This window comes from Glycine max, chromosome 2 (genome assembly GCF_000004515.6).
Source record: "Glycine max cultivar Williams 82 chromosome 2, Glycine_max_v4.0, whole genome shotgun sequence".
NCBI lineage: Eukaryota > Viridiplantae > Streptophyta > Magnoliopsida > Fabales > Fabaceae > Glycine > Glycine max.
In genome coordinates, this window is record NC_016089.4 from 5,708,533 (window position 1) to 5,721,893 (window position 13,361).

The window sequence follows — 13,361 nt, forward strand, 5'->3', positions numbered from 1 at the left end:
AAAATTCCATTATTAAACAGTCAATATCATCTTTGCTCACATTGATGTAGTTAATCTTTTAATGTTCTCACTTGACATATTTTTCATATTATTAAAAGATTAAATACTGACTGAATTTAATTTATATACATGAACAATATAAATTTTTTAACATAATTATTCAATTATACGATTATAATATATATATAAATATATATAGAGAGAGAGAGAGAGATTTTTTAATAATTACTTTAAAAATCATATTTATAGAGATTTTTAATTTGTTGACATTCAAAAAATTATATTTCATGAGAGATTTGTGTGATTTAATTTATAATTAATTAAGAAAATATTTTTTTTTCGCAACACCAATGAATAAATATTTAATTAATGTATTTACATACCTTGTTATTTTATTATTTGATTAGTCCGTAAGTATAGAAGAAACTAATTTGCCATTTTGTAGATGTATTAAATCACATTTGCTTACAAAACTTTTATTAATCACCCACTGATTACAGTTTTAACTAAAAAAAAAATGATACTATACAAGCTTTTTGTTTCCTGAATGGACGGGGTCAGCCCCCACAACCAAAATAGATTAGAAATCATGATGAAAAGAGCACAACACTGTAACTACTGAACTAAGAAGGGACAAATCAAACTTAGCGCGCACTATCAGCAACTTGGTCTGCTTTTCTTAAGACTTGTAGATGGTGCAGTGATGAAAGCTGGCCATAATCTTGATTACCTTAAGATATTATTGAGATATTTTCATATAAGACATTAAACAACATGCAACTTGGTTCCTTCTTAATATCTCTTGAATGGCCTAAATTAATTGTATAAATATCTTACAAGATCTATGCACAAAAAGGTTTTCTCTATTACAATGTTAGTTGAAATGCTTATCACGAATAGCATTAAGAAGTGAGAACCATTATTTCGTTTGCAAAGTTTGGCAACTTCCTATTTCGACAGGGAAAATGTTGCACTTTGAGAAAGAAATAAGATAATTGTGGAAGTGGCATCCTTCGTGCATTCCACGTATAACATCATTGAGATTTGAAAGTATTATATAAGTAAACAATTAAAATTGGTAGGAATCAATTGAAGAATATATCAAAGACTTTATATGATTCATGTATGCATATTATTTAACTAATTGAACTAGATTTTCTTTGATATAAGTAAATAATATAATTCTTAAAAGTAAATCATTTTAGGGATAAAAAAAAGTAGATCACTTTTTACTTTTCTTTTAATTTAAAATGAAACTCTAATATGATTTTATCTTGTCATCCAAATAGTTATTTGTTCTCAAAGTAAAAATAAATTTCAATTAAAAGATTTTTAATTTTTAAATAATTTTGTACTGCAATAATTTCTATACATATATAGAATCTTATATGTGTGTGCACGCACTCACACGTGATAATACAATAATAAAAACTAAGTTAAATTTAAGCATCCCATCTCCAATTTATTATTCCATAATTACACGTAAGAAATATATTTACCATTTTGAAAGGACTTTTTTTTATGACAGACTAATTATATAATATCTTAATTACGTATTAAAAAATATAATATCATAATTTAGAATAATACTACTTCTGTTTCTTTTATATAAGAAATGTTTGACCACTTTTTAATTAATGTATTAAATATTAAATTCTAATTTTCATTTATATCTCTAAGTTATTGTAAAGTCTATTAATAAGATATATTCTTTTCGTAAATGTATTTATTGAACCACCGTTGGTGGCATTGAGTAAAATTCGTAAAATAGAAATTTTGAGGTTCATTGGAAAGTGGCTGTGTAAAAAATTATCAAGTCCCAATCCTTTAAAAAAAACGGGGAAATATTTTCCAAATAAGAAAGACAAATATAAAAATCCTCGAAATGGACTCTCCAAATGTATACTTCTCAAAAACTTACGAAAATATGTTAAAAGTTTGGTTCTAAAATGAGTAAGTATTGGAAGAAACTTATGAAGACTTTGAAGAGCTATTGGATTTGAAGACCAAGTCCATATTTCATGTTTTCTAGGGTTATTAACGACCAATTCTGTTTCTCTTGTATATTAATAAGAAGTATTTTTTTTTTCTCCATTATATCTTCTTTTAACCTAAAAGAAACCAGCACGAAGTGTAAGTAGATATATAGACACTAAAGGATAGGTATATTAATAAAGATTGAAATTTGATTATTCTAATATAAGTCTATTTTAGGGACTAAAGTGACATTGTGTTATAATTTTTGAGATTTAAGTGAAATTGTATTACAATTTAGAGATTAAGAGTGTATTTGATTTGCTAAAAAGACAAGATAAATAGAATAACATTGGATAAGTAATTGAATCACAAGACAATTTTATGTATTGTACATTGTTTGGTGGTTAATGCACAATATAAGTAATTTTGTGTTATATATTGTTTGATGTGTCTATGTACCGGAGTGGTTCATGACGAGCCAGAAGAACTAGCTTAGCACCGCCGACGACGTGTCCCTATTGGCGAGGAGGAAGTTCAACATGATCTATCACAGCACGGCGATGCACAGTCATTTTCTGGTGTCGTTGCACTTTTTTATGAAGGAGAGGATGGTGGCGATGGAGGGGGAGTATGGTGCATGGGAGCGGATCGAGATGATGTCAAATTGTGAGTCGCGGGTGAGGTTCATGAAGTCGAAGTTGTCGGTGGCACAATTAGTGGTTTGTGGTTTGAAAGAGCGTGGTGATGAGCTTGCAGGAGGGGGGGTGCGAAGGTCGGACCAGGAGAGGAACTAGAGGAGAACGTGACAGCAAAGGATGTCGGCAAGGGCGGTCAGGGAAAAGTGGTGGCGGGAAAGGTGGTCATCAGCGGCGAGGCAAGCATTGGAGACAACGAGAATGGAGAGGGAGGAGCGGTCTGAGAAATCCACGGTGAAGGATGTGACGGAGGCAGGGAGGGAGGTGAATAAGGATAGTGTTGTATTTTTACTTTTGTTAGACATTGGATAATATGTTATACTGATGTTTAGTGAATTACAAGTTTTTTGATATTTGTTCAATCTATCATTCTTTATTTTATATTGTCTATCAGTCATTTTTTAAATCAAACGTTGGACAAATATTTTTGTACTATCCAGTTCCTTATTTTTTTTAGCAAATCAAAGCACCCTAATTGACATTGTGTTAAAATTTCAAGGACTAAATTAATTGACATCATTTTGTAATTTCAAGATTCATGACAAATGGCATACTTATATGATCACACATTCACACTCATATGACACATGTGTGACATGTCATCAATCAACACGCCACATCGATGATCAATATGTCATGTTAACACTTTCATTAAAGATAATAAATCTTAATTAATAGAAGAACTAAATGAGTAGATTATAATTTTAGGGATTTTTTTAATTTTGTGAATTTTAAGGATTAAAGTGATTAGTGGCAATTTTAGGTAGCAAAATTGACCATATATACTTTATTTTTTTTTATGCAAAAACTAAATTACCTAAAAACAAATGAATTGTATATATTATAAAAATGTAATATTTATTTGAAGTTTCTAAGAAAAAAGGTCCTCTTAAATTTTTCATTAAAATCACTAAAAAATGTTCCTCATTATCAGTGTGATTTTTCCAAAATCGCTGATAAAGAGGACCTTAGAAATTTTTACGAAAATAAATGAGAAATACTGAACAGAAATATTTAAATATTACGTTTTAAAAGCTTTTATAACCTAAATCTGCTCTAAAAAAAGTCCCTTTTCTTTTAATGGTTTCTAATTAAAAAAACGCTAGAAAAGGTATTCTTTTAAAAAATAATAATTAAAATAGTTCATTTTTTTAGCGATTTTCTTGTACCCCAGTAATGAAAATAAAATAATTTTGGGGTTTGAAATTACTAAAGTAGGTTTCTAGATAGTCTATCTTATCATTCACATATTTAATGATTTAAAGCGCAAAAGTGAAATATTTAAAATGCATCCTTTTTATAGTACAGTATTAGAGCCTTAATTACTACAAGTTGCATCCTTTTTTAATTTGTAGTACAGTATTAGTGCCTTACTACAAGTTGTATCTTATATATCTTTAGTTTTTCGATTCAGTCAGAAAAATGTCTTTAGTTTTTCGAAACTTCAGATCCAAGTAATTATTCACTAACCATATCTCCATTTTTCTTATAAGTTTTTATTTCGTTTCAAAAAATAAGATAGTTCACAGTGTAAGTCATAAGATTAATTACTCAAAAAAATAGAATGTACGTTAGTTAAGAGACAACTCCTCTCATTACAGATGTTATATATCTAGGAATCATTCTTCTGTCACGTGCTTAAAAGATACAAGCTAACTATTAGCCAATAGTATTCATGTGAGTATACAGTTTATATTGTAGATTGATTAAGAATTAAGATTGCTTATAGCTAGGCAACTGGCTACCTAAACTGGACATGCATCACATGGTTCCGGTAGAGGGTTTAATATTTTATTGGATAAATTGTTGGCTTAGTGGAAACATTTTTTGTTATCTTTCAATTTGATAATTATATATTAATTCTTTTGAGACATAAAAATCTTTAATCATGTGCATTTTGTGCTCCTATATAGAATCCTTTTTTTACAAGATTAGAAATCAAACTCTAATCAACATATATTTAAGAGATCTATTTAATTATCTGCTAATTGCATGTATTACGTTCTATTGGTTTATTAATATATTTATGAGTTTAATTTTGGTTTTAAACTGTAATATCTTTTAAAATTATTATAAGCAAATAATCTATTACTGTATCTTTTAACTTAATATTATAAATAGTTCAGAAGCCTAAATTTTTAAAGGATGCAAGATAAAAACAAATTAAGTTATAAATGAAAATGTTTGACTATATGTTTTGAAACAAACTCTATTTACGAAGTTTTAATACACGACCGTGTGTGTTATAAAATGCATACTTTATTTTACACGGCCTATGATTTTTTTTATCTATTTACAATTTATATTAAAAAAGTGATTATGTTTTCTATTAGAGAAAAAGAATGTAACTATGCACCGGTGATTTAAATATTTTACAGTCATTCAGTTAGAAAATATTATATATAATAAGTTTATTAATTTCTATAATAACTTTAAAAATCACACAAATAATAATTTTTTATTGAACGACAGTATATTTTTTTGTGGCTTGTTCCATCTTAGTTATAACTCTAAGTTCAATCAATATAGATTGGTATTTTGAATATTGTTGATTAATGACGTTGGTCAGTGGAAACCTTGAATACTACTTTATATATAAAGCAACCTTGAGTAATACTTAATTGGTTTCCTCATTTTATTGTACAAATAATGCAAAAATATTGTACAAATAAAAGAATTCAAATATTAATACTTTTTCCTAACATTAATCTCTCCTGACATATTTAACAATTGGAGAAAAAAATTCAAATATTGCTCTAAGTGTAATCCAAAATAACAAAGTTTTATTACCATATTTTTAATCACCAAATAAGTTTAATCAATCTGACTCGTTAAAAAAACCAGGATCGTTTTTATAATAAAACCCACATAATTAAATCCATTCAATAAACTCACATAACAACTGGATTTATATTCTCTAATGTAGCAGTTATAAAAGATTATCTTATGTAAGTAATTAATATGATAATGTCATGGTATGAGTCACAAAAGCACAAATTAATTATAATAAAAACCAGTATTATAATTTATGTAGGTCCCAGTAATTTTATTTTTGTGTCCTTCAGTTGTAATGCCACTTTAAGTCACTAGGGGTGAAGATTTCTATATAAGGCTTGGATATTTGGTCTTCAACCACAACCCAAAAACTACTGGGATTCCCAAAGGCAAAAAAAAATAAAAATACAAGATGAAGAGCAAGTTCCTTTTTGTTTTCCTATTATTGGGAATTCTTAACTGTGAGGCACAATATTTCAATGCCAACCCATACGACTATTTACAACTAGCCTTAAGGTGGCCTAATTCCTATTGCTTGACACATGAAGGTGGTTGCAGGGAAATAGTGCCACAATATTTTACTATTAGCTACCTTCATCCCATGAGAAGAGGAGGCCCTGATCTGCAAAATTGCCCCTCACCATTTAATATGCCAAATAGCACTGTTAGTACCTCTTGCATTCCCATACATTTTTTTGTGTTTTGTTTTCAAGTTTCCTTCGCGGAGATTGTCCTTGAAATCTGATTAGACTAAGATTTTATTTGGTTTACTTTTCCCCTAAGAAAGTAAAATAAATTAAATTTATTTCATAAGTTAAATAAATTTATTATAAACTCTTTAAATGAAAGAGTTTTTAGTAAAAGCTCAAGTGTGTTAACTTAACGAAAGAAATTTAATTCATTTCATATTTTTATTTTCTTTTCATGTGTATATATCAAGAAGTTTATCTAAACATGACTCTTCAAATTAGTTTGTGTAGCTGAAGAATTCAATAAATTGTATACATGCAGATGGAGATAAACAAGAATGACCTACTCAAATACTGGCCTGATCTGAGAACTGATAATTTTATTGAGAGCAAGTCATTATGGAGGGACCAATGGAGAAAGTTTGGTTCATGCTATAGTATGATGCCAGATGACTATATTGTTTATGCACTCAACAGTAGAAAGAGAAATGACCTCAAGAAAATCTTGACAAATGCAGGTAAATAAGTAATTTAAGTTCATGTTTCACACACAAAAGTTAGGGGAAACAAAATAAAACGTGACGTTGTTTTGAGGTTGCATTATTTATTATAATTGCTAGAGTTTTTGGTATCCCCTTGACAGTTAGGAATGAGTTACTATGTTAACATAATGTTCTTTCTTGAAATTTTCACTCCTAATTTAAGGAACATTAATATAATGATCCTAAATAAAGGTGTCTGATTTTAATATCATTGTTAGGTATTGTTGCAAGTGGAAATCCATATCCAACACGTAGGATACTACAAGCTTTCAGGAAAGCTTTAGGTGTGAATGTTGACATAGTTTGTGAGCCAGATAGAAGTGGAAATGTTTATCTTGCAGAGGTCCATCAATGTGTTGATGCTGCTGGAACAACATCTATAGACTGTGACAATAAGGCAAGAGGATGTGATGATGACCCCATCTTTCCCTACATGGGATTCCAACCAGACAAAGATCCCAAGTAATAAGATCATGCAATCAAAATCTCCTATAGTTGTATTACCCCTGGAACAAATATATATAAAAAATAAGGGGCTCTAAGGGTATGTTAAGGAAATAAATAATAAAATATCTGAATAAAATTCAAAAAAAAGGTTTGACCTAATTAATGTGCAAATTAAACATTTTTTACCTCGTGTTATTGTCTATTGTTTTATTCTTAGAAAAATTAGTTAAGATGAGATGTTGCAATTCTACATTTGTGCTTATCGTGGCATCATCAAAGAGTATTATTATTGCAACATATAAGAAATGTTTGAGTAGAAACCACAAGAAAAGATCAAAGAAGATGAATATTTTTGTGTTGCTAAAGCTAAGTAAAAGAGATTAATTTTTACGACAAAACTTATTCAAATCTAATAATTTTAAATTAATTTTTTAAATTTATGTTATTTTATCTATAAGAAAATTTTATAATATATTATTTAAAAATGTTATTATCTATATAAATATTTTTTTTTAAAAAAAGGCATCTATATAAATTATTTATATTGAGATCTTAATTATTAATAATTTTAAATAATTTATATAAAGGAAAATGTTAAATAATTTATGTAAGATATTAAAATAAATTTTACACAAAATTAAATATTTTTAATTTAATTATTATCTTATTTAGTAGTGATAAACATTTTAGCTTCACTTCTGATATGTTTATCACAAGAATCTTGTGTTTAATTTGGGAAATTTCCGAATCATGAAGACTTAGTGATTAATTTTTTACCTATTCAAACTATATAAAAAAAAAGGTTTTGGTGATACACATTTTGAATTTTCTTTTGGCTAAATGATATTTTTTGTCTTTTATTTTTTTCAGTTTGGTCGTTTATCTTTTAAAATTTATTTTGATCTTTTATCTTTTTAAAAATGATTAAAAATTTTATTTTAATCATTTATCTTTTACAAAATTCATCCTACAAAAATGCAAAAGGTTGACATTGAATCCGCTGTGAGACCTAGATCTACAAAATCCAACTTCGAATAAACTATTAATCGTGACTTTCCCCACATTTGTGTTTTACCCAACCCATATCATGCCCATTGTGATGCATGGTCATAGGATTCTGTGACACATGCATGTTCATTCCATCGATATCGTGGTGTAATTAATGTCCTTCATTTGGTACAGAGGTTTTAATATAACTAGGCATTAACACGCGCGTTGTGAGGATTGATAAATAAATGTACAATAATGATATAATTTAGAGAAAATAAAAATAACTAAACAAAAAAAATTAATTAATTAAAAAATAAAATTCACAAAATAAATAGTAAGTTTAGGATTAAGGACATTTACTAAAATTGATATATTATAATTATGCAATTTTAATCTCTAATGACATCAATTTATTGTTAATGTCACGTCAACTTATTGTTGGACTGATACGTCATTTTTTATTTTAGTGTCATGTTATGACTAACATATTAAGTAATTTTTGTTAAATTAAAAATTGACGGCACAGTAGCGTCGATCAAAATTGTTAAAAAAAATAAAAATTTGAAGATCAAATTACAATGAAATTTTTTGAAGAATCAAAATTGCATAATCTTAAACTATAAGGATCAAAACTTTATTTAATCCTATATTTTAGAAGGCGGTCATGAGTTTTTTATGTTTAATTGAAGATGATAGAAATATTCCTTAAATTTAAATTCATAGGAGTGTTAATTTGTGAATAACAGTTAAAAAATTAAGGATGAAGCTTGATTTAAACCTATTGTAATTGATATTTCTTTTTATGGACTAATTAGTTATTGAATCCTTTCTAAAAGAAAAATAAATGTTATTGAATCCATGCTTATTGTTTTTCCTTAGTTGAATCTCATCAGGAAATTGATTAGTAATTTGAGTCTTTCAATTGAGAAATCAGGATTTAAACCATTCAAATTCAATAATCATATAATTCCTAAGCCTAAGAATAAGGATATTAATTGTATGCATCTGTGTAAAAATCCGAAACATATTGTTTGTTGCAAATTCTGCTCATCATTATTAAGGTTCATAATTAAAAATAAAAATTTTGTCGCTTAAGGGATCAGAGATAAACTAAATCCGGGAAATCAAATATTTCAAAACCTAACCATCTGCATCAATTGAATTTTCTAATACAATTGCATTCTTGTTTCTTTCAATTAAATAAATTAAAAAAATGAAACTTCCTGATTTTTTTCTTTCTTCTCAAATCAAAAGATTAATTGGTTTATTATTGTTAAATCACAATAATTGTGAAAACGATACTCTACTTATCTTTAATTTTACTTGCATGACTGCACTTGCAACAATCTTAATACTTTACCTCCAAGAGATAGTTAGACTGCATAGGGTTCCAATTGACTTAGTGTTAGATTGCAAGCTCAATTTTAGCAATATTGCCTACCATCTCCAGTTAGATTATCAGAGTGAGAGGGATCGACTATATAGTCTTTAGAGGAAATTCTTAGGGATTGCATCTTAGAGGAGAAATGGAGTTGGGATAGGTACTACTTACCTTTGATCGATAGCGTTTTCTTACAATAACAATTTCCACTTTAGCTTAGGTATGACACTTTATCAGGTCTTGTATGGCAATAAATTAATGATATAGAAATATGTTGTACAATGTTATTTTTGCACTAGTGAATATAAATTACATTGTTAATATATATCCAAGAATGTTGTACAAATAACTTAATTCAAACATAAATATCTTCTTCAAAATTTACTCTCTAAAAATTAACAGCTGAAAAAAAAAACTTCAAACGCTCAAAGTGCATGTAATGCAAATAATACTACTTCAATAAGGTATTTTTTATAAGTAAATAAATTTAATTTGAGCCTCGATAAAAAAATTTCAAGTTCACTTTCTTTTTGTGAAACACATGAAACTCATGATTTATTTTGGTTATCGATATAAAGCCTTTGTTAGTAGATATTTATAAATATCCATTGAGTCTTAAGACAATATCATGAGCATTCAAAATTTAATTCATCTAAACTTTTAATCATAAAAAACACACTTCAATAAAAGCTCACATAACAATTGGATTAGTAATCACTATGATGATAATGTTATGAGTCATAAAAACACAAAGTTAATTATAATATAAACCACTATAATATTTGCAAGTCCCATTAATTTTATTTGTGGTTGTAATGTCACGTTAGTCACTAAGTAAAGGGAGAAGGGTGAGCTGTAGATTTGCATATAAGGCTTCAATATTTGGTCATCAACCACAACCCAAAGCTACTGAAATTCCCAAAGGCAAAAAATACAAGATGATCATGAATAGCATCCTTTTGGTTTTACTACTCATGGAAATTCTTAACTGTGAAGCACAATATTTCGATGCCAGCCCGTACGACTATTTAGAACTAGCCTTAAGGTGGCCAAACTCCTACTGCTTAACACATGAAGATGGTTGCAGGGAAATAGTGCCCCAATATTTCACTATTAGCTACTTTCGTCCCAGGAAATTGGGAGGGCCTGATCTACAATATTGTCCCACGCCAATCACTCTGTCAAATAACATTGTTAGTATCTCTTCCATTCCCATACATTGAGATCACAGTTATAACATTTTATGCGTTTGATTTTCAAGTGTTATTCACGGAAAATGTCCTTGAAATTTGTTAGAATAAGACCTTTTTTATACATAAATTTCTCCGTTAAGTATTTACTTAAAATGAATTGAATTTTGTAAGTTAAATGAGCTAAAATAAACTTATGCACCTTAATTTATTTTATCATCTTAGTTAATTTCTTCTTATGCTTATCAAGAATTTTATCCAAACATCTCACTTAAAATTTGTAAGGCTGAATAATTTGATAATTTGTATAATCATGCAGATTGAAACGAACAAATATGACCTACTTAGATTCTGGCCTGATCTGAGAACTGATAATTTTATAGAGAGCAAGTCATTATGGAGGGACCAATGGAAAAAATTTGGATCCTGCTGTTTTATGATGCCAGATGACTATTTTGTTTATGCACTCAACAACAGAAAGAGATACGACCTAAAGAGAATCTTGACAAGTGCAGGTAAATGTACGTATATAAAATGAAATTCAAATTCATGTTTCACACACGAAAAGTTAAGGAAAAAAGAATAATACTTGTCCATGTTTTGAGCTTGAGTTGTTCTTGTTACAATTGGTATCCACTTGATATATAGTGAGGAATGAGTTTCATACTAAGTTTATATAAAATTTATTCATGAAAGTTTCAGTCATAATTTAAGGAACATCCTAATAAATATGGGTATGTGATTGTGCTCTCGTAAATGTCAGGTATTGTTGCCAATGGAAATTCATATCCAACGTATAGGATACTACAAATTTTCAAGAAAACTCTAGGTTTGAATGTGAGCATAGTTTGTGAGTCAGATAGAAGTGGCAATGTTTATCTTGCAGAGGTGCATCAATGTGTTGACATCTCTGGAACAATGCCGATAAGTTGTGACAATAAAGCAAAAGGATGTGACGATGACCCCATCTTTCCCTATATGGGATTTCAACCAGATAAAGATCCCAAATAATAACACCATGCAATCACAATCTCCTAATTGTATTACCCCTTCAATATATATAAGATAATTTTATTACTATAAAATTTTTATATATATAGTTTCTCATTATCCATGTTCCTTGTTTGATCCTCTTCTACATCGATCATATATACAAGATCACTGGCAATCTGGCACTATGCTTCCCATCCCCTTGCTTCTTTTATCTGATCCCATTTTACAACGCTCATTTCAGGCAAGGGAATAAGATAAGGAGAAAAGATGAAGGAAACGAAACAAATTAAGGGAGAGAAGAAATATTGCTCACACGCAACGGAAACGAAACAAATTAAGGGTGAGAAGAAATATTGCTCCACACACTAACACACATAGGAGATAAGATAAGGAAGAGAATTTGTCTGACTTTGACTTAAACTTAATTTACTGATTCACGAATTCATTGGTCTAGCTAGGTGCTGTACACAAGAAGCCTTTTATAGGCAAATTCATATTGATAAAATAATAAATACTTAATAATTAATTAAGGAAAGGTACAATTAATAGATTGTTAAAACTCAGTCTCAAGCGATGCAAATAGGCAGTGAAGTGATGTTCTTATCAGTGACAGCAATTAGTGACATATTCGACAAAACATTTATATAGAGCACGCGTCCCAATCGGGTTTGCCTAACAACATTTTCCGTTCTTCATTTGTCTGTTAACAAGAAAGTGATAAGAATGCAATTATAAAATCAACATCAATAAAAAAAAAACAGGATATGAAAAACAAGAGTAGCACCACTCTTTCCTTTGTAAAGTATTTGTCATCAAAGCTGTAAACATCAATAGCAGAGACATCTACTTTGGCCGATGTGGCAATAACATAAGACTAATTAACACGTACGTCTCAAAGGAACTCCATTAATCTTGGAAGAGCCTGAAACGGCAAGTGAGAGAAACATAAGCCAGACCAAAAATGGGTGGAGAGCAAATAGGGGAAGTAAGGGATCACTCCTCTCTCTTCAGTGCTATCAAAACCAGATTTGTTGGGTTAGTGGGTTAACGTTCGAACGGGTAAGTCAATAATTGAACCTCATCGACCAGTGCATATTAAAAATATGAAATTTAATTCAGATGCAAACTAGATACTAAGTTTTATCTCATGTAATGGAAAGTTTAGTAGTGCTTTTTATTTTAACAAACTTGGGAACTTGAGTTCAAGGCTTGTTGGCTCGGGCAAAACTTTACCAATTTTTATAAAATCATATTCAAATTTCAACTTGCTTCCTCACATTCAAATCGTAATTCGTAAAACTAGCAGGCCACCCATGTAACAAAGCGCAACAGACCTATGTGCGTGACAGTGTCTCAGTAGCATATATGAAAAAGGTCTGAAGCAATCACAGGTTCAGTTTTCGATCAAACCAGTCAGACCGGACAGGCCAATCCGAATTTTATAACAGTGTCTCTCAACATTTTCCATTATCAATTTTTTCCTCTCATATAGTACAACTTTTAATTAAATAAGTAATTATTAATTCATAATTATATCCAATAGGTACTCGGTCGACAGAAATAGCTGGATAAGTATTAGGCCCATTACAAGATGGGAAAGTCATAAGTAAGAGGCAATGGAGATTGGAGATTAAACTCCTTAACCATACTTAGAATCAGATTAGCTAAGATGCATGGTAATT

At 29.1% G+C, this 13,361-nt stretch overlaps 2 protein-coding genes across 3 annotated transcripts; both read left to right on the plus strand.

Moving 5' to 3' along the window:
* The first annotated feature begins 5,794 nt into the window (after positions 1 to 5,794).
* On the plus strand, positions 5,795 to 7,284 carry LOC100815855 (ribonuclease S-2). Its single transcript, XM_003518068.4, has 3 exons — positions 5,795 to 6,111; positions 6,459 to 6,654; positions 6,897 to 7,284. The coding sequence occupies exons 1-3, from the start codon at positions 5,860 to 5,862 to the stop codon at positions 7,142 to 7,144; spliced, it is 696 nt and encodes a 231-aa protein (XP_003518116.1). The 5' UTR covers positions 5,795 to 5,859; the 3' UTR covers positions 7,145 to 7,284.
* A 2,746-nt stretch (positions 7,285 to 10,030) lies between these two features.
* LOC100817818 (ribonuclease 1) lies at positions 10,031 to 11,905 on the plus strand. 2 transcript variants are annotated; one of them, XM_014772886.3, is made up of 3 exons: positions 10,031 to 10,689; positions 11,006 to 11,207; positions 11,450 to 11,905. In XM_014772886.3, the coding sequence occupies exons 1-3, from the start codon at positions 10,435 to 10,437 to the stop codon at positions 11,695 to 11,697; spliced, it is 705 nt and encodes a 234-aa protein (XP_014628372.1). In that variant the 5' UTR covers positions 10,031 to 10,434; the 3' UTR covers positions 11,698 to 11,905. The 2 variants fall into 2 exon arrangements, with proteins under 2 accessions (XP_014628372.1, XP_003519927.2); XM_003519879.5 differs by having other exon boundaries at positions 10,148 to 10,689; positions 11,006 to 11,201; positions 11,450 to 11,903.
* Positions 11,906 to 13,361: the final 1,456 nt, after the last annotated feature.